This window comes from Eretmochelys imbricata, chromosome 28, assembly GCF_965152235.1.
Source record: "Eretmochelys imbricata isolate rEreImb1 chromosome 28, rEreImb1.hap1, whole genome shotgun sequence".
NCBI classification, from domain to species: Eukaryota; Metazoa; Chordata; order Testudines; family Cheloniidae; genus Eretmochelys; species Eretmochelys imbricata.
Genome location: NC_135599.1, coordinates 7,339,354 through 7,361,054, shown reverse-complemented (window position 1 = coordinate 7,361,054; position 21,701 = coordinate 7,339,354). Strand labels below are relative to the sequence as shown.

The 21,701-nt window shown below is 48.6% G+C and overlaps 1 protein-coding gene across 4 annotated transcripts in view; it reads left to right on the top strand.

The window, feature by feature from the left end:
• Nucleotides 1–10,746, top strand: part of LOC144258277 (uncharacterized) — a 31,357-nt gene extending 20,611 nt beyond the window's left edge. For 2 of the 4 annotated variants that reach the window (XM_077806721.1, XM_077806723.1), the window contains 3 exons: nt 3,381–3,494; nt 3,949–9,372; nt 10,077–10,746. In XM_077806721.1, coding sequence (XP_077662847.1) covers nt 3,381–3,494; nt 3,949–5,408 — 1,574 coding nt within the window. In that variant the 3' untranslated portion in view covers nt 5,409–9,372; nt 10,077–10,746. Of the gene's footprint in view, nt 1–2,802; nt 2,940–3,380; nt 3,495–3,948; nt 9,373–10,076 lie in introns of those variants that run through there. The other 2 variants (XM_077806724.1, XM_077806722.1) reach the window with 2 other exon arrangements.
• Nucleotides 10,747–21,701: the final 10,955 nt, after the last annotated feature.

Genomic DNA, 21,701 nt, shown 5'->3' with positions numbered 1-21,701 from the left:
TCTCCCTTTTGTTTTTGCGAATACAGACTAACACGGCTGCTACTCTGAAACCTGTCTAATTGCTAAAGCCGCCCCAAACCTCCTTCTTTCAGAATCCTGTGGTGTGTTGCACCTGTTTGTGGTTACTCATTAGTCTCTCAAAATGAGGGTGCAAAATATCTCACCTGGGATCCTCTCCTTAGGCCTATTCAGGTAAATCCCAGACTTCAGCATAACTACTCCCACAAAGCCTCAACCTAATATAAGGCCCTTACCTGTAGCAACCTTAGATTATGTCTACACTACCCTGGTCAGTCAACCTACGCTGCGCAACTCCAGCTGTATGAATAATGTAGCTGGAGTCGATGTACCTTAGGTCGAGTTACCGCAGGGTCTACTTACCTAACTCGATCTGCAGTCATTTTGGCGGGGCTTTACTAGACCTGCTACATCGACCACCGGTGGATCGATCTCAGAGCTTTGATTCCGGCTGTAGTATAGTCCCTGCCCTTAATAACCCATTTATTTATGTTCACCTCCTTCCCCCTCCACACATGTTCCAAGATAATAAGCAATACTCTGATCATGACATTTTACCTCCAGCGAGTATAAAATTGACCACAAGACATGAGACTAGGTCATAGAGCATAAAATCAGGTCGGGGTCAACAGGAGTGAGAGTTTGGAAAGAGTCTTTTTCCCCCCTCTCCCCATCTGCAGCAGCCACAAGCTGTTTTCCCTCCAGGCTCCTTGGATCTTTGAGCCTGTCCCTCCTGAGGTTGCTTGGCCCAATTCTTGTTTCTTACATTCTCCTTTTCTGGAAGAATTAGAGGCTGTTGCTCCTGAATTTTAGTGTTTCATTCCCCAGCCTTCTCCACACACTGGAAGAGTTTCATTCTCCCTCCCATTACACCTGAGTCACTAGATTTCCTAATTCCCCAAAATGTGCTTCTGCGATGTCACAGTTCTGGGGTAGTTAAGCCTTTGACCTGCTTCCATGGTCGGCTCAAGGAATGCCCTCTCGGGTATCAGGCCTCTAGCCAGCCCCTCTCTATGGGTCGGGACCCACATGTCTCTCCTTTTTGACTAGAGTTTGAGGATTGCAGCTTCTCCTCCACTGTGTTCACTGGACTAACCTCCAGTTCCTGTACTTTGCTTTCTCTCCAAGGGCTGTGAGCAGTGTGTATATGTGTGTGTGTCATAGAGGTGGGAATTTTGGTGATACATGTATGATGCCAATACACACCTCAGTTTCCCTCTGTGATTGGTATTGCTATGATTATAAAGAGCAGGAGACATGAGGTTTTTTGTCATGTAGCTGTCATGGGGTGATATGAATGGGTCATTAAGGACTGGCTGGGACCAACCTACATCAGTGGAATAACGGACAGAGACAAGGGAATAATTCTCACCTCTCCATGGGAGGATCTCCACTTCGCTGAGTGAAGCATACATGGACTTGTTATATTTTTGGTGCAGGAAGAACTGGGCTTGCAGATACAGAGAGCCCTACCGGAGCAAAGACAAATGGACAGGCACAGTGAAAGGAAACCAAACTGTTTTCTGCAGCAGCATGGCTCAAGGGCATTGGCCAGCATGGACTATATTGTCTTCTTCACTTCTCTGTCCTAATCTAAGGGCTTTCCAGTGCTGTGTTTCAGTTGACTAATAAATCTTGCTGTATTTTAAAAGTCTGCCCAGTGTCACAGGAAAAACTTGCTCTGTGCATTGACTGAGGAACATCTCTGAAGAGGAGTGTCGTTCAGCTGGACCTGCTGGACAGAGCTCACAGTTGGAATAGGAGTGTTGAAGCCAGAGGCTCAGTCTCAGATGTTGAAGCTCCATGGCTCATCCTTGTAGGAAGAGTGGGACCTCTTGGGGGTCTCGTGCCCGCAGCTCCCAAGGACTGTTTAAAAGCCAGGGCATTGCAGAGATCCTATGGATCCATGACCGTGTGCCTGATGGGGAAAAGATATAAAAGGATCTAAAAGTGTATTTACCATCGCCCCCTCATCAGTCCTCATGGGAATCCCTGATCAGTTCCAAAGTGTATTAAAACCTTCCTTAAAGGCTTACCTCTTGGTTATCAGATTATGTCATTTTTGTTACAAGGCTTTCCATTCACCCTCCCACTTCTCTGGTTCTTGTCACGCAGACAGCAAGCAGCAAAAGACCAGAAGTCCGAAGCGCAGATAATGCGATGCTTATTGGGGTTAGTTTCCAAGCAGGCATATTGCAAAGTCCTTCACACCAGTTGCGCTTATCTCTGTACGCCGACAAAGCCTGTTTCCCCATGTTCCCTTCCCAGCTCTGACTCCGCAGAGCATTTTCCCTGTCTCCCTTCCCAGCTCTGACGCCGCAGCGCCTCGCCTGTGTCCCTGTTCCCATTTCACCCCTCTTAAACAAAATGATTAGTTTCCCTTCCCCCTCCTGTTTGACCCCCTTTATATAATAATATGCTCAGCTATACCTTAACCAACCGTACTGAAATTTAACTAACCAATTCCAACATATTGTAACATAATTCTCTAACCAATTATATCCCACTACCCTAATTAACTTACACCTAGCAAAATTAATTACACAACAGACAGAAACACTTAGAGAACTAGACTGATTAACAAGGTAAAAATGGTGGCCATAAAGATAAAACAATACGGAAATGAGGGTTTCACAACCATTGATAAGTGATTTCTTGCCGGACAGGATGCTATCAAACTACGTTTTCTTTAACCATCTTAAGATCTGTTTCTTTATCTGATGGTGATGGGCACCATCTGGACAGGATCGTCTTCCTAACAGCCCAGTACCACCTTATTTCAACGTGACTCGTTTGGGATATGAGGATGTGACCGTATGCTTCCCAGCTTTTGGCTGCCCCATCTGCTTAGCCAAGGGCCTTCGTCTGTGGCCTTGTTCTTAGGCTATCCTAGTGAGAGAAGGCCCATACACAGGCGTACTGTGAGTTTGATTCTTTGCTTTTATACCCCTGTAAGTAGCTAAGTGATAAAAAATACACCTAAGTTCTTAACGTGTAGACTTTACAGGCAGGCTTGAATATCTATATTCTAACAATGGGTTCTACGCCTTCCCCCATTCTGTGCCTGTCTTTCTATTTAGATTGTATTCTATTTAGATTGTAAATTCTTCAGGGCATGGGCCATCTGCTATTCTCTGTACTTTCCCTAGTATAATGGTGACCCACTGTTAGTTGCTCCTTAGGCACTAAGGTAATGAATATTATTTATATAATAATAACTATTCTGCCACTTTGAGCCAATGAAGATGGCCTTGGGATGTTAGTGCTTAAAAAATGAGCTGGGATTACAACCATGGACTGTTCTTTGTGACAAGTATCCCACAAATTCCACTGACCTCCCTTGTTTTCTTTGCCTGGAGTAGGGTTTCCAATTTCCAAACCTGATGTGATCTCGCAGCTGGAACGAGGGGAAGAGCCATGTGTCCCGGACCTCCAGGGCTCTGAGACAGAAGTGCTCCCAAGAGCTTCCTGCACAGGTGAGGAATTACTTAAACCAACTCAAAAATTGTTTGGGAATGCAGGAAACCTTTGGGATGCCCTACAAAGACCTTGAGCTCTCCAAGTTCAGGATTGTTCCCTGCAGAATGGAATCATTCTGGGAGATTTAATTGGGGATTGGTCCTGCTTTGAGCAGGGGGTTGGACTAGATGACCTCCTGAGGTCCCTTCCAACCCTGATATTCTATGATTCTATGTCACTCATGGCTTCCCACCTCTTCTGACTGACAACTGGCAGAAGGTCCCTCTCCAATCTCACTTTCCCCTGAGGGTTCTGGTGAGATGCAGACCAAAACTGACCCCTTCCTCTCTCCTGTGAGGAAGGGTTTGGGGAAAATCAGCTCCTGATAGGTTTGATCTCTCCCACATATATTTTGGTTTGTTCATCCCTTTTTCCATTCTCTGTCTGAGATTTCCTTTCTTTCCGGTACAGGGAGTGACCTATGTCTGGATTCTCTTTGTCTCCCATCAGGTGATGGGATGGTGACTGAGAATGAGGAGGAGACACCCCAGCAGGAAGATGCTGAGGAAGTAGAACCACATGGAACGTTATCAGGAAGATCCAAAGGGAATGGTTCCAGGAGTTGTGCACTCCCAGAAATAGAGAGAGCCTGTGAGACTGAGCAGAGGCCAGAGGAAAACTTCAGTAGCCACTCAGACCATATTACATTTGAGAGAATCAATTTGGAAGAGACACGCTACACATCCCATGAGAGTGGGAAAAGCTTTAATCGGAGCTCAGACCTTCTCACACATGAGAGAACCCACTCTGGAGAGAAACCCTACATGTGCTCTGAGTGTGGGAAAAGCTTCAATCAGAGCTCAAACTTTATCACGCATCAGAGAACCCACACAGGAGAGAAACCTTATGGATGCTCTGAGTGCGGGAAACACTTCGTTGACAGTTCAACCCTCGTCTCACATCAGCGAATCCACACAGGAGAGAGACGCCACATATGCTCTGAGTGTGGGAAAAGCTTTAGTCGGCATTCACACCTTATCACACATCAGAGAATCCACACCGGCGAGACGCCCTACACGTGCTCTGAGTGCGGGAAAAGTTTCAATCAGAGCTCGACCCTGATCACGCATCGTAGAATCCACACAGGAGAGACGCGCTACATGTGCTATGAGTGCGGGAAAAGATTCAGTCAGTTGTCTGCCCTGATCACACATCAGAGAATCCACAGAGGAGAGATGCCCTACACGTGCTCTGAGTGTGGGAAAGACTTCAATTACAGCTCTGCCCTGATCACACATCAGCGAATCCACACAGGAGAGAGGCCCTACACATGCGCTGAGTGCGGGAAAACCTTCAATCGGAGCTCAAACCTTATCTCACATCAGAGAATCCATACAGGAGAGAAGCCTTACACGTGCTCGGAGTGTGGGAAAAGCTTCAATCAGAGCTCGACCCTTATCATACATCGTAGAATCCACACAGGAGAGACTCCCTACACATGCTCTGAGTGTGGGAAAAGTTTCAATCAGAGCTCGACCCTTATCACACATCGTAGAATCCACACAGGGGAGATGCCCTACACATGCTCTGAGTGCGGGAAAAGCTTCAATCAGAGGTCTGCCCTGATCACACATCAGAGAATCCACACAGGAGAGATGCCCTACACATGCTCTGAGTGTGGGAAAAGCTTCAATCGCAGCTCTGCCCTGATCACACATCAGCGACTCCACACAGGAGAGAGGCCCTACACGTGCTCTGAGTGTGGGAAAAGCTTCAATCAGAGCTCAAACCTTATCTCACATCAGAGAATCCATACAGGAGAGAAGCCTTACACGTGCTCGGAGTGTAGGAAAAGCTTCAAAAATAGCTCACACCTTATTAGACATCAGAAAATCCACATGAGACAGAACTGTAACAAATGCCTTGATTAGGGCTGGGCAAAGATTATTTTTTTAAATCACATTTTCTATTTCTCATAGTGATCTGTGCACCATGGTCTCTCAGCTCCCCCAGATTAGTTGCCTCCTTCTGCCTTTTGCAGCTCACCCTTCTTTGGGATCAGTCCTGTGATATTTTCTATCAACTCCTTTCCTTTTGAGTTGTAGCAGTGTGTATCCCTCCAACCAGGAATGTTCATCAGCTCCCGGAAGGAGAGAGAGGTTTCATTCACAATAATGTACACTGAGATAATGTACACTGTGCCTTACATCCACTAGGACTGTACATGGCATTGGCTGCTCAAGTGAGTGATCTTGGTGTGAAAAGACAAGTATAGTGGTAGAGCAGAGGCAGCCCAGGTGCAGTGGTTGTCATTGGCTTTCCCCTTGACCTGACCTAAACTCTATCACTTTTCCTAGTCTAAACAAACCCTGAGCATCATGATTATACTGTTCCCTCATTTCAAAGCAATTGTTACTCATCAAGTTCCCCCTTCAGTAACAAATGGTTTCATTCCCAGTTGCTCTGTTGTTGCTTCAGGTTGTTAGAGAGCAGATATTTTTACTACCATTTTCCTCCCTTAAAATATATTAAACTATAAAAAAGATCAGGGATAGGGAAAAATGTCATTTCCCCTCTGTAACAACAGAAGAAGATAGGGTAAATCAGAGGGATTCCCTTATTCACCATCACCATCCCAATCACCCCTGTTGTTTAATTGGTTATGTCAGTATTTTTTCTAAAGGGCTGGGAAGCGGATTCCCTAGTAAATCATAGAATATCAGGGTTGGAAGGGACCCCAGGAGGTCATCTAGTCCAACCCCCTGCTTAAAGCAGAACCAAATGATTTGGAACTAAGCAAAATACCCATGCATTTGGCTCCCAAAGCAGTTCTGTCCAGGCTGTGAAAGAGGTCACTCCTGAAGATACCTGCTTCCTAATCAGGTGCATGTTGCCTATTATTTGGGAAATAGAATACCTATCTAGGTAGAGATGGGAAAAATGGAAGTGACATTCCTGTTCAGCTCACCCCTGGGAGATGCTGCAAACGTGTAGAAAATGAAATCCATATGGAATGTGATAGAGCTGCAGAAAGACACCTATTTTTAATAGATACCTGACATTTGGTGTCTTACAGGGATTCTAAGCAGCACCTGAATTTAGTCCCTAAATTAAATCTGTGCCACCAGATTAAAGGAATAAAAGGGCATATTTGGGGGAGTTATACCTCACTATTGCTACTGATATGTTGTGTGGTTGGTGATGAATTCTACGCCAGAGAAGAGTAAAATTACCCCAAGTAAGGTCAAGGATTTCACAAGAACTCACATAGAAATTGCAGGTACTGGTGGTTGATTTTCACCCCAGAGTTGGAAGCTATGGTGACCTGTGGCCCAGGTAAACTATTTTTAGGTCCCTGCTCCCTTGTTAAGTGGCATTGATCACACTCCTAAACAATGCCATGATTACATTGGGCACAACTCTGTTTTACCATTTGGATCCAAAGTTTCATGAAGCAGAGAAAGAAAGAGCTGATTCCTTCAGAGCCATTCCATGCCTATGGGTCCCAATCTGGCTGCCTTGTTGGACAAGAAGCACTTCTATGCTGGGCAAATGATGGTAGCCAATGAGGGAATATATCAAATTCCAAATTCAAATTGTAGGATATATGAATGCTAAGTCCAGAGTCTGTAGTTTGGTCTCTTAGTTTTGCTATTAAGTCTAATGCATTTGTATCACTTCTTCTCCTGCTGCTACTTTGAAAGATTAGAAAGTGTAAAAATACAGCACAGGTGGTTTTTCCTCATGATGCAGCCTTCCCACGTAGTGTGAGACCCCTTCCACCCACACTTATGGGAAAAGATCCAGGGAGAAATGAACTCTCAGAAATGGAAGGCTCCTAGCTTATGGTAGAATGTGACTTCACACAGAGCTCACTGGGTGGAAATGGGAATCAAGAGAAAGCTGCCCTATAGGTTTATATTTTGTAATCGTTGAATAAGTTGTTACCAGCAACAATGAAATTTAACATGAAGTTAATGAATGTAATGTAAGAGGCTGATCATGTGATAACTTGCAGTGTTACAACAGAATTCAGGTTTTCTTCTAGTTCTCTCCCTACTACATAGGAAATGGTGGCTAATCCTGAAATTAAAACCTCACTCCAAAGGAATTAGAGTGGGGGAATATGTGAGAGAAATAGCATGCATGAGAATAGAGACCCAGTATAGACTGTAATTATTTCTATTTAAAATGGAATTTATTATAATAAATTTTAAAATAAATTTTCCCTGAAGAGGAAAATTACTTGAGACAAGATGTGTAGCCTTTTACCCAGTTAGAGGGTAACAGCCACAGAGTTCCCCAGGGCTCTTGTTTGCAAAGCAAGGATGTCACATCAGGCAGGAGATGTCAAGATCTAAACTGGTGATGGGCGTGTGATGGGAGATTTTCTGGGTTATTTTTTTGGTTTGGTTTTTTAATTTAATTTTAATTTTGCAACCAGTTACTTTTATAGGTGCTGAAGACCCTTTTCCTTTTGAGAACAGCTATTTAACCATCAGGCCTGGCTCTGGAAACCTCCCCAAAGCTGGCCTTGTGTGTCTTTTCTGTTTGATATCTTTGGGGTTCACACATCCACACTAAGTGCGGTTCACAGTAACGGATACTTTGAGAAACCTGCTGGGTGAAGCAGGCCTTTTCCAAAACGACATTGGCCCAAAGTCTGCCTCAATTCAGCTGGATTGGAACAGGTCTGTATCAAAGGAGTGGTGCACACCTGATTTGCCCAGAGGCCTTGGGGGAGGTGTGGTAAGATAGGGTAAGTAGGAATCGACACCAAAAAAGTTAAATGTAAGGGTGAAAGAACTTCATCTTGCAGATCAACAAGCCTGTTCTTTTCATTCCCACTGAAGCATCTGGCACTGGTCGCTCTCAGGGAACACACTGGGCTAGATGGACCATTGGTCTGACCCAGTATGGCCAGTCTTGCGTTCTTATGTAAGCCACGTAGGGCCTTGTCTACACTGGCAAGTTTCTGCGCAGTAAAGTAGCTTTCTGCAGTGTAACTCCCAAGGTGTACACACTGCCAAGCCACTTAGTGCACAGAAACTGCAATTGCAGCTCTGTAAAAAAAAAAAAAAAAAAAAAAAAAAAAAAGCCACCCCGTTGAGAGGCCTAGAGCTTTCTGTGCCAGGACTACAGCGCCGCGGTGCAAGTGTAGACACCCTGGTCGATCACAGCGCTGCGACTGGCCTCCGGAAGGTGTCCCACAATCCCTGTTCTCGCCTCTCTGGTCATCGGTTTGAACTCTACTGCACTGACCGCAGGCTACCAACTGTGAACCCCACCCCTGAAATTCCTTGGGAATTTTGAAAGTCCCCTTCCTGTTTGCTTGGTGACACATGCAGTGGTCTCAGCACATCTTTCCAGGTGACCTTGCTTGGAGCAATGCCGAGCTGCTGGGCCTCATCAGCATTTGGGGAGAGGAGGCTGTCCCCTTCCAGCTATGCTCTAGTTGTAGGAATTATACCGATGGACAGATTTCACGATGCATGAGAGAAAGGGGCCATGACCAGGACACACTGCAATGCAGGGTCAAGGTGAAGGAGCTGTGGAACGCCTACTCCATGGTATGGGAGGCAAACCGCCGCTCCGGTGCTGCACCCATGAGCTCCTGGTTCTACAAAGAGCGGGATGTGATAATCAGTGGTGACCCCACCTCCACTGTGAAGGCCACTGTGGATACTTCAGTGGCTCACATGCCAGTCGAGAGTGGACCAAGCCAGCAGGAGGAAATCCTGGATAAGGATGTGGAAGCGGAGGGATCCCCAGAGGCAGAGGATGAGTCAGAGGTCAAATATGCATGCAGCCAGGAGCTCTTCTCTGCCCCGGAGAAGGAGAGCCAGCCACAGCTGTCAGAGCTTGGTGAAGCACAAACAGGAGAGGAGGCCCCTGGTAAGTGGCTTTGATCTTGGGAATCACTTGAAGTGAGTTCTTGGGAGCAGGAGGGTTGCAGAAAGCAGGCTTGTGTCTGTATGATGCGTGTACCACCACATGCCCAGTCTGAGTGGTGGAACAGGGTGATAATTGATTCCCTCGCTTCATGGGAATCTGCCCCAGAGATCTCCATGAAACTGTTATGGAGATACAGGGCAGGCCGCTGCTGCAGGATCTTTGGCAGAGCTGCTTTGTTTCTTGCCCCATTAAGGGTAACTTTCCTGCACTACTCTGCCATCAGGGGAGGGGTGGGGGGGCGACCATTGCTGCACATAGGTGAGCTACATAAGGAACAGGGTGTACGCCACAGTCTTGGAGAAGACTCTTGATTCTCTGCTCACCCTCAGCAGCGAGATATCTTCCATAATGAACACAGCCTGTGGAAAATGTGGGTACAGGAATGGTTGTAAGGCCCACCCCTCCCCCCCAGTGCTGTCTCTCCCCAAGAGCCACGTGCCCAGTGTACAGTACGGTCCTGGAACAGTGATTTCCCCTGCCCCTGCTGTTACCATTTTCGGGGTCTTGTGGCTCATGTTTTCTTGCCTGGGTTAGCCAGTTAGGGACAGGTATGTGAACAGTGGCTGTGTTTTAAATCACTGCATCAGTGATCTCTGTGTTGCAAACAATACCGCTTCTGTAAAATGTGCATTTTGGTTTCACAGATACGCCCTTGGGAGCCAGCCTTCCTCTTTGTTATCGCTGGCAAAACAGCTGCTGAGAATTAGAAAGCGGCCATGAAGAACTAAAGAACTTTCTGCATGAGGTCATGATGCACTCCGCAGCTGAAAAACAAGAATTAAAAGGAGTGACCGGACAGCGTGAAGAGGGACGTAAAGGAGAATGGTGCGCCAGAACGAAGCCAGGGAGGGGCTCTTAAACGTTAAGGAGCGCCAAGCAGACTCACTCCTGGTGCTACTAGCACTGCAAACCGAACAGCTCCATGATTGCCCTCCCCTGCATCCGCATCCCCAGACATGCATCCCCCAGACACCGCCAACACACTCTTAGCAACCTCCTGGCTCCAGTCTGTACCCGCTGCCTTCCACTCCTGCCCCATCACAGTCCAGCCCTGCGGACGCCCAGTACCCAGTGCATTCAACACCCGTCCCTCTGCAGTTTATTCCTGCTGAAGTACGGTACCCGCTGCACTGTACTCCAAAGGATAAGGTTGCATATGATACCTGGGCATACACAAATCTTTAACCGTCCCTGGACTCCACCTCCTCATGGGACCCTCCCTTCCCCCATCCCCCACAGTGCTGATGTGGTGGTGTTGTTTTTCCCTCTCCTCCGGTGGTTGCTTTTTAATAAAAGAATAGTTTTGGTTTGAAAGCAATCTTTATTCCATTCCTGGAAAGCAAACAGAGCCTTGCAAAGAAACACACAATTTTCTTAAATCTTTATAGTGCATCGTCTGCACCAGTCACCTCTTAGCATTACAAGCACTGAACTCCAATGCATAGCAACATATATTAGTGGTTTTCAGTTTCAAATTGCTGCCTCGAGGCATCCCTGATGACCCCACGTTGTGCCCCTCTAATAGCCCTGGTCTCTGGCTATTCAAATTCAGCCTCCAGGTGCTGAGCCTCAGAGGTCCAGCCCTGAGTGAAGCTTTCACCCTTTCCTTCACAAATATTATGGGGCGTACAGCACGCAGCTATAAGCTTAGGAATATTATCATTGGTCAGGCCAGCCTGCCATATAGGCAGCGCCAGTGGGGATTTAAATGGCCAAAAGCACACTCAACAGTCATTCTGCACTTGCTCAGCCTGTTGTTGAACAGCTCCTTGCTGCTGTCAAGATGCCCCATATATGGCTTCATAAGCCATGGCATTAAGGGGTAAGCAGGGTCTCCCAGGATCACAATGGGCATTTTGACTTCCCCTACAGTGATCTTTCAGCTTCCTGAATAGGCCAGTGTCCTGAAAGATACGTGTGTCTTGCCCCTTTCCAGATCAGTCTGCGTTAATGTCCGTGAAACGCCCACGGTCATCCACAAGTGCCTGGAGAACTATAGAAAAATATCCCTTGTGATTAATGTACTTGGTGGCTAGGTAGTCAGGTGCCAGAATTGGAATGTGTGTGCCGTCTATCCCCCTCCACAGTTTGGGAAGCCCATTTGTGCAAAGCCATCCACAATGTCACACACGTTGCCCAGAGTCTCAGTCTTTCAGAGCAGGATGCAATTAATGGCCCTGCACACTTGTCAACATGCCTCCAATGGTCAACTTTCCCACTCCGAACTGGCTAGCGACCAATTGGTAGCATTCTGGAGAAGCCAGTTTCCACAGTGCAATTGCCACGCGCTTCTCCAATGACAGGGCAGCTCTTTCTCGTAAAAAGAACGGGAGGACTTGTGGCACCTTCGAGACTAACACATTTATTGGAGCATAAGCTTTCGTGGGCTACAGCCCACTTCATCAGATGCATAGAATGGAACATATAGTAAGAAGCTATATATATATACACACACACACACACAGAGAATGAGGAAGTTGCCATACCAATTGTAAGAGGCTAATTAATTAAGATGAGCTATTATCAGCAGGAGAAAAAAAACTTTTGTAGTGATAATCAAGATGGCCCATTTAGACAGTTGACAAGCAGGAGTGAGGATACTTAACATAGGGAAATAGATTCAATATGTGTAATGACCCAGCCACTCCCAGTCTCTATTCAAACCCAAGTTAATAGTATCTAGTTTACATATTAATTCAAGCTCAGCGGTTTCTCTGAAGCTTTTCTGTTGCAAAATTGCCACCCTTAGAACTTTTACCAAGTGGCCAGAGAGGTTGAAGTGTTCTCCTATCAGTTTTTGAACGTTCTGATTCCTGATGTCAGATTTGTGTCCATTTATTCTTTTGCATAGAGACTGTCCGGTTTGGTATCTACCAATGTGATATATACCATCATGTGCCAGCTATGCCCCTCTGCTATGTACATTGGCCAAACCGGACAGTCTTCAAGTTCATTGTTCGCTTAAGTGGTTCTTCATTGGGCACTTAATTTGCACACTCCTTTCTCAAGAAGCCTTTACAAAGGCTACTTAAAAATCAAGCAAGTACATAGCCAATATTCATAATTTCAAATACAGAAATGATACATGCATACAAATAGGATGAATAGATTCAGTAGAGCATAACCTTCACAGAGATTTGTTACATGACATGTGTCAAGGTTCCTCCCCCACTCTGAACTCTAGGGTACAGATGTGGGGACCTGCATGAAAACCTCCTAAGCTTACTTTCACTAGATTAGGTTAAAACTTCCCCAAGGTACAAATTAATTTTATTCTTTGTCCCTGGATCTCCACTGCCACCACCAAACTCTAACTGGGTTTCCTGGGAAATGTAGTTTGGACATGTCTTTCCCCCCAAAATCCTCCCAACCCTTGCACCCCACTTCCTGGGAAAGGTTTGGTAAAAATCCTCACCAATTTGCATAGGTGACCACAGACCCAAACCCTTCGATCTGAGAACAATGAAAAAGCATTCAGTTTCTTACAAGAAGGCTTTTAATAAAAATAGAAGTAAATAGAAATGAAGAAATCCCTCCTGCAAAATCAGGATGGTAGATGTCTTACAGGGTAATTAGATTCAAAAACATAGAGAACCCCTCTAGGCAAAACCTTAAGTTACAAAAAAGATACACAGACAGAAATAGTTATTCTATTCAGCACAATTCTTTTCTCAGCCATTTAAAGAAATCATAATCTAACACATACCTAGCTAGATTACTTACTAACAGTTCTAAGACTCCATTCCTGGTCTATCCCCGACAAAGACCAGCATATAGACAGACACAGACCCTTTGTTTCTCTCCCTCCTCCCAGCTTTTGAAAGTATCTTGTCTCCTCATTGGTCATTTTGGTCAGGTGCCAGCGAGGTTACCTTTAGCTTCTTAACCCTTTACAGGTGAGAGGAGCTTTCCCCTAGCCAAGAGAGATTTCAAAGGGGTTTACCCTTCCCTTTATATTTATGACAGCATCTGATGAAGTGAGCTGTAGCTCACAAAAGCTTATGCTCAAATAAATTGGTTAGTCTCTAAGGTGCCACAAGTACTCCTCTTCTTTTTGGATGAGGTGGTGTCTCTAGCTGATGCCTTCTAGCAGACCCAGGCTTGACAAAGCCCTGGCTGAGATGATTTAGTTGGGGATTGGTCCTGCTTTGAGCAAGGGGTTGGACTAGATGACCTCCTGAGGTCCCTTCCAACCCTGATATTCTATGATTCTGTCTATTGAGTGTAAACCACAGAAAGGGAAGTTTAAACCTGGTGGGAAGCAGGGTTCCCGTTTTACCCCTGGGAAAAAGGAGGGTGGCTGGGAAGCTGGGCACTCATCCCCCAAACCATTCCTCTAATCCCCATCCCAAACCTCCTGTGAAAACAGAAGAGCCGAAAAGTTGCTATCACTGTAATGCACCTGAGGAATAAATGCCCTGTTCTGAGAGAAAGCAGACAACAACTAGCCTGTGTTAATTCTGCTGTCCTCAACACAGGCGCTGGACACTTATCGTCTTGGTTTTGTGAGATTATCCTCTGCAGAAACCATAATAAACTTGGTCTGCTGAGAGAAAGGGGAAACTGAGGCACACAACCTCATTGCATTGATGGCTAAATGCCAAGATACCTACACTCTAGAAAACCTGAATATCTGTATTGAGCTAGTACCAGTTGAAAAAGCAGAAGGATTAACAATGCTGCACAGATACAAAGAGAGACTTTCTAGCAACCCAGAGATGGCATACTGGCTAATTTTGAGATCATCAGACTAATCCAGAAAGTGTTAAAAGATACACAGAACTTTGCAAGAGCACATGTGGGAAACACTACCAGGTTTAGCAACGCTTGGGAGTTCTATGGTCAAAACCTAAGAAGGACCTTGGGCACACTGCCTCCGCATCAGACAGTGACTAACACTCCTGTAGTAAACTAACGGGGAGGTGTGGCACTCTGGATCCAAAAGCAACACAAGGGCACCCCCATAGTTACCGTGGTGATACGATTGCGATATGCTTTGTACAAAGTATGCCTTGGGAGGTATCATTTTGAAAGCCCTAATCTGTTCAACATTAATGTCTTGTTGGGTTGTTTGAAGCATTGCTACATGCATGACTGAGAACGTTACGCTGTTGGGAACACCCACAACAAGCCTTTCAGTTATGACAAAGTAGCCGCCATCTACAGCCAGAGGGCACAATGGCTCATCAACCCACCATCCACTAGCGCAGAGAACACTTGGAGAAGGCATGTATGCCATGGGGGTGGATTAACACAGCTCACAAGAAGGATCTTTCTAGCAAGCTGGAAGAAGGTATAAAGAGAGAGGGAGTGACATCATCACTTGGGCTCTCGCCTCCCTCCCATCTCAACATCTGGAGGGATGTCTGGAAGACAAAGACTGAACTGGGGAGTTTGGTTCCAGGGTGGAAAAGGGGCCAGTTTGTGTATTGAGGAACTGTTACCTGCTCGCACCAGCTGTCAGGGTGAGAAAAGCTGTTTGAGCCAACTCTTGCTTAGAATAAAAGTTTAGGTTTACAATGGGTGTTTCTATTTTTATTTCTTAGGATAACTAACTTTGACCTTTATGCTTACCACTTATAATCACTTAAAGTCTATCTTTCTATAGTTAAACTTATTTTAATGTTTTATCCTTACCAGTGAGTTTGTCTTAAGCAAAGGTGGGTAAACTATGGCCCGCAAGCCACATCCGGCCCACAGGACTGTCCTGCCCAGCCCCTGAGCTCCCGGCTGTTGAGGCTCATGCCCGGCCCCTCCCACGCTTCTCCCCCTCCCCCGCAGCGACGCCACCGCTGTGTGGGGAGCCTCTGGCCCACCGCTCCTGCCAGCAGCACGGCTTGCGCCCACCCAGACTTTCTAATAAGCCTGTCCTGCCACTCTGAGCAGCATGGTAAGGGGGTGGGGAGCAGGGGGATTGGGATAAGGGGCAGATGGTATTGGGGGGCAGTCAGGGGACAGGGAGCATTGGGCGGTTGGATACGGGGTGAGGTCCCACGGGGCGGTTTGGGGAGGGAGGTCCTGAGGGTTGGTCAGGGTAAAGGGAGCAGGGGGTGGTTGAATTGGTGGAGGTTCTGTGGGGGCAGTCTGGTGGATGGGGAATGGGGGTTAGATAGGCATGGGAGTCCCGGGGGGCCTGTCGGGGTGTGGATAGGGATCAGGGCAGCTAGGGGACAGGGAATGTTGGGGGGGGGAGGAGTTGGATGGGGGTGGGGTCCCAGAAGGGGGCAGTCAGGGGACAAGGACCGGGGGCGCTGGATGGGTTGGGGTCTCTGAGGGGGGCAGTCAGGGGGCAGGAAGTGTGTCGAGGGTGTCATAAGCATAGGGGTAGCCTAAATTTCTCCTTACCTGTAATGGTTTAAGAAGCTCAAGTAAACTGGTTGGCACCTGACCAAAGGAACCAATGGGGGCAAAAAGAAATTTCAAATGTGGTGGGGGGGAGAGGTTTTGTTTTGGGTTCTTTGTTTCTGTGGCTGTTCACTCTTGGGACTAATTGGGACCGGACATGAATCCATATTCTCCAAATCTTTCTGAACAAGTCTCTCATATTTCAAACTTGTAAGTAACAGCCAGAGAAGGCGTATTAGTCTACCATTGTTTTCTCAACTTGTAAATTTTTCCCTTTGCTAGAGGGAGGTTTATCCCTGTTTTGTTGTAACTTTGAAACTAAGGCTAGAGGGGGTTCCTCTGTGCTCTTCGAATTTTCTGCTACTCTGTAAGGTTAACTACCAGCCTAAGTTTACAGAGGTGGTTCTTTTACCTTTTTCTTTTTAAATAAAATCCTTCTTTTTAAGAACCTGACTGATTTTTCCATTGTTCTAAGACCCAGGGGTTTGGGTCTGTAGTCCCTTTGTAACCAATTGGTGAGGATATATGCTCAAGCCTTCCCCAGGAAAGGGGGTGTAGACTTGGGGGAATATTTTTGGGGAATAGGACTCCTACAAGTGGTCCTTTCCCTGAAAGTCTGTTAAACCACTTGTTGGTGGCAGCGATCCCAAGGCAAGAAAGGAATCTGTGCCTTGGGAAAGTTTTAACCTAAACTGGTAAGAATAAGCTTAGGGGGTCTTTCATGTGGGTCCCCACACCTGAACCCCAGATTTCAGAGTGGGGAAGGAACTCTGGAGGGTGGCGAGGGCCAGGCTTCCTTACCGGGGCCTCCATACCATTTTACAACCCCGATGTGGCCCTCAGGCCAAAAAGTTTGCCCACCCCTGGTCTAAAGTGCTTGAGAAATCTGCTCAGGTTACAAAGGCTGGGTCATGTCCACTTTCCTTTGACAAAGTGGCAAACTAGGTAATGAACTTACAGTAGCCAGGCTTCTGACCAGTGCAAAATGGGACAGTTCTGGGGTGCAAGGCTGGGGAGCTGGGGAGAATTGGCTAGAACCTATTGATGGTTTATGAGTGGCTGGGAGATCATTCGTGTAACACAATTGGGTGTGTCCCTGTCTGTGGATGGCTGTGTACGTCCAGTGCCTGTCAAAGGGTTGGAGCTTGACATCAGCATCAGTGTGAGGCAGCCGAGTGGGGTAGGTTTGGAGGGCTCAGAAGTCCCCGCAGTTCAGGTTTCACTCTGGGGACCCCATCACCCACAGGCAGTGCAATCCACCCTAAGGCAGTTGGATATTTCAACACTGAAACCAAAACATTGTTCATGTTTAAGCTACAACCCCAAAGCCAATTAAATCTTCCTCCTTAGATTTCATGATTAGCTAAACCCTTCTCTTTCCCCCTCCTACCCAGATCGAGACCACACTGGGGCTTTAATAAGCAGAAATTTAACAGCTTGTCACTGAATAGTTTACAGTTAACAGTTTAGTTTCTTCAGACTTCCCAGAATGGGGAGGACACATTCAAGCAGAGTTTAAGGGACATTTAGATTTGGAGACGTTTTCTATCTGGTGCGTTCCCTGTGTGCATTCCACAGGTGAACAACACTGGTGCGCGCCCACTCAGCCACAGTCACACCCTACTGTGATAGGAAAGCCAGGACATCTACCAGTCCATAAAAGGAAAGATAGACAATGGGACAAGGAACGCTGAAGTGACGAGGGGTTGGAGGTCTCCAGCTCTCGGAGTGTTCGTACTCACGTACAGTAGGAGCAGCAGCTGTAGTCAAGAAACCAAGTGATTGGGCAGCTGGGCCAGCACTCCCCACTGCTGGGTTTTCTCAAGTACAGGGAGATGGAAAAGGCTGCCAGAGCCTGTCACTGATGACATGACTTCCTTCCCCAGAGGGGATCAATCTTTCTTAGAGAACTTGTTGACTGGAAAGGTGAAAGAGTTCAGCCTGTATCGTGGTCTTTATGGTTGACAATTCCAGCTTACTCCACTTTATGGGGCGTCCCCTGAGATCTCTGGGAAAATCAGGGTGAAGTATGCCTGGGATACCGACAACATGAGCCAATGCAGTTGGAATGAGGCAAACTTTGGATTAACATCATTTTGGAAAATTCTTCCCTAATCCAGCAGTTTTCAGTTATCTGTTCTTGAAATCCACATTCAGTGTGGATGTGTGAACCCCAAAGATAAAAATTAAAGAAAATTAAGGCCAGCTTTGAGGACATCTCCACAGCCTGGCCTAACGGTTCAACGGCTGTGCTTTAATATATGGCCTTTTCAAAAGAAAAGCGGTCTGACTACCCATAAAAATAACTGGTTGCAGATGTTTTTAACAAAAAAGAACAAAACAAAAAAACTAGTAATGGCCTCACGCGTCCATCATCTTTCTTATAAATGTATATGGACATCTCATCACAGAAGTCATGTCTTTCCTTTGCTAAGAAGAACTAGGGGAACTCGGTAACCCCTACACTCTACCTGGGTAAAAGGTTACACAACTCTCTCCTTGCGGCGTGGTCCTCTTAACAGAAATAGACTTTAAAACTTGTCAGAATAAACTCCATTTGAAACGGAAAGCCATGTTATCACGGAGTCCCTGGGCGATGCTCTGGAACTGCTCCCCATGAAGCCAGTCAGGACTCTGGGGCAGTCGCCTTTCTGTGAGCAGCCTGTCTTCAGGACACACAGCTCACACAGCTTCCACCTTCCTGGGTCTGACCTCGGAGCATTCAGCATCCTCTGCCCCTCCGTGCGCTTCCCCCCAGCGAGTCCGCTCAGGTGGGGCTCCTGGGGAAGCCAGAGGGTCCTGCCCCCCAACTCCGCAGTCAGACGGGACTCTCAGCCAGCCAGTAAAACATAAGGTTTATTAGACGACAGGAACATGGTCTAAAACAGAGCTTGCAGGTGCAGAGAACGGGACCCCTCAGCTGGGTCCATTTTGGGGGGCAGTGAGCCAGACAACCACGTCTGCACTTCACTCCATGTCCCCAGCCAGCCCCAAACTGAAAACCCCCTCCAGCCCCTCCTCCTCTGGGCTTTGTTCCTTTCCCGGGCCAGGTGGTCACCTGATTCCTTTGTTCTCCAACCCTTTAGCTCTCACCTTGCAGGGGGGGGAAGGGCCCAGGCCATCAGTTGCCAGGAAACAGGGTGTCGGCCATTCTCTGTGTCCAGACTCCTGCACACACCTGCCCTCTAGGGCTCTGCAATGATCATACACCCTTACTCCACCCCCTAGAGACTTAAGAACTGCCTAGGGGAAACTGAGGCACCCCCACACTATTCAGAGGAAACATTAAGAACAGTCTCACTTCGTCACATCTCTCCCCCCTTCGAGATCGAACTGAGCGGGGTCACTTTAGCCGGTGACCTGGGGAAGTTCGAAGCCACCAACGTTCCCATGGATGCCCCAGCATCTCTCCCATTCCTTGGTAGGAGTTACACCAGGCCCCTCCAGTTTCACGCCCTCCCTTAGGTCAGGCGTGGTCGATAGCACTCGCAGGCCGCATGTGGGAAGGTTTATGCAGCCCATGCCCTTTGGCCACCCCAAGAATGTCTCCCCATTGACCATCACCTTCTGCTCCCACTGGAGGTCCGAGGGGCCTGGCCCCAGGAAACTCCACACAGACATATAGGTTGGGGTCAGGAGTGGGAGCCTGTCCCCCTCCCCACCCATCTGGCTGACGGAGTCTATGGCCTTGGGACCCAGCAAGGGAGCTAGACACCAGGGCTTTTCCGCAGGGTCCCCTTGGTTCAAATCGCCAGCCTGCTCAAAGGCAGTGAGGTGGGCATCCACACACACACCCCCCCCACTTAACCAGGGGCAGCAATTTAGTCTCGAGGTTCCCTGAGGAACTGGCTCCCCGGGATCTATCCCAACTCACCCCGGGGAGGTCCCCTAGGCCTCTCCGCTCCCCCACCGCCAGTTCATGCTGGTGCTGCTTCTGCAGCTCTTTCTCGGGCTCTCACTGTCTCCCACGGTCCTCTTGCTCTCTCAGACTCAGCTCCAATCCCGTCCGTCTCGATCCCCCGATGGAGAGCCCGATCGTGAAGACCCCCGTCTGGTCGGGGACAGGAGTCTTGGCGATGCCTGGCTCTTGCTCCAGCTGCTCCCAGATCCTGCTATAGCCCCAGTTGGGGTCAGGAATCTGTTCCTTAGAGCGGTCATCCTCCTCCAGCTGCACGATTAACTCTGCTTTGGTGAACTTTCCAACGCTCAACCCTCTCTTTCTGCACAGGGTTACAATGTCCTTCTTAAGGAGACGGTGACTCCGCTCCTCCCAAGTTGTTGTGGACTCACAGGCCCGTGTGTTCTCAGCTCCCCACGGTTTCCAGGGAGAACCCCTAGTGTGCCAGCCCTTCTCGAGGTCACCCCCTCTTTGCCAGGGTCGAGCTGCAGACTCCTCCGCCCCTTGGACTGCTCGCTGCAATCCCCAGGGGAACCCTGTTACTGCACAGTCCTTCTCGCTGGTCACACACTCCCAGGGGTTAACCGCCCCCCGAAACCGCTCCTCTCTGAGCCTTCAGCAGACCTGGTCCTCGGCAATCCCCCTTCGTGTTACTGCTCCCCAGTCACTTACTGCAGGAAGCACCATCCACGGGGTGCAGTACATCCCACCGCTGCCACCAGTTGTCACGGAGTCCCTGGGCGATGCTCTGGAACTGCTCCCCATGAAGCCAGTCAGGACTCTGGGGCAGTCGCCTTTCTGTGAGCAGCCTGTCTTCAGGACACACAGCTCACACAGCTTCCACCTTCCTGGGTCTGACCTCGGAGCATTCAGCGTCCTCTGCCCCTCCGTGCGCTTCCCACAGCGAGTCCGCTCAGGCGGGGCTCCTGGGGAAGCCAGAGGGTCCTGCACCCCAACTCCGCAGTCAGACGGGACTCTCAGCCAGCCAGTAAAACAGAAGGTTTATTAGACGACAGGAACATGGTCTAAGACAGAGCTTGCAGGTGCAGAGAACGGGACCCCTCAGCTGGGTCCATTTTGGGGGGCAGTGAGCCAGACAACCACGTCTGCCCTTCACTCCAAGTCCCAGCCAGCCCCAAACTGAAAAACCCTCCAGCCCCCCCTGCTCTGGGCTTTGTTCCTTTCCCGGGCCAGGTGGTCACCTGATTCCTTTGTTCTCCAACCCTTCAGCTCTCACCTTGCAGGGGGGATAGGCCCAGGCCATCAGTGGCCAGGAAACAGGGTGTCGGCCATTCTCTGTGTCCAGACTCCTGCACACACCTGCCCTCTAGGGCTCTGCAATGATCATACACCCTTACTCCACCCCCTAGAGACTTAAGAACTGCCTAGGGGAAACTGAGGCACCCCCACACTATTCAGAGGAAACATTAAGAACAGTCTCACTTCGTCACACATGTTCTTTGGGAATCAACCTGAGACTGCAGTACAACGAGCTGCACGGTACCCACGGCTCGCCCATGACGCGCATGGGCGCTGGGGACCCCTGGAGCCGCGGATCCCGGCGGGCCATCGGCTGACGTGTGTCTGTACGGCGGGAGCGGTGAGCATAAGAGACTTGCGTGACATTTGTGCGGCGTAAAGAGAAGAGGAGGACTGGTGGCACCTTAGAGACGAACCAATTTATTTGAGCGTGAGCTTTCGTGAGCTACAGCTCACTTCACCGGATGCGGCGTGTGGCTCCCAAGGAGACGTCGAGAGCACCGCGGCCGCCGCGGCGTGAGGCTCGTTCACCGGGAAACGGTTCCGTCGACCCGGAGAGGCCGGAGCCCCCAGGGGAAGGGCTGGTCCCGAAAGCGGCCAGGTGTCTTCCGCAGCCCCGGGAGCAAGGACAGGGCTCTTGCCCCCCGGGGCCCGCGGCAGGGTGGCGGTGGGGCGCCCCGCACGGCGCGGGTGAAGCCACAGGCGGGGCCAGGGGGGGCGGTTGGAGGCGGGGGCGGGGCTAGGAGGACGGTTGGACACGGGGGCG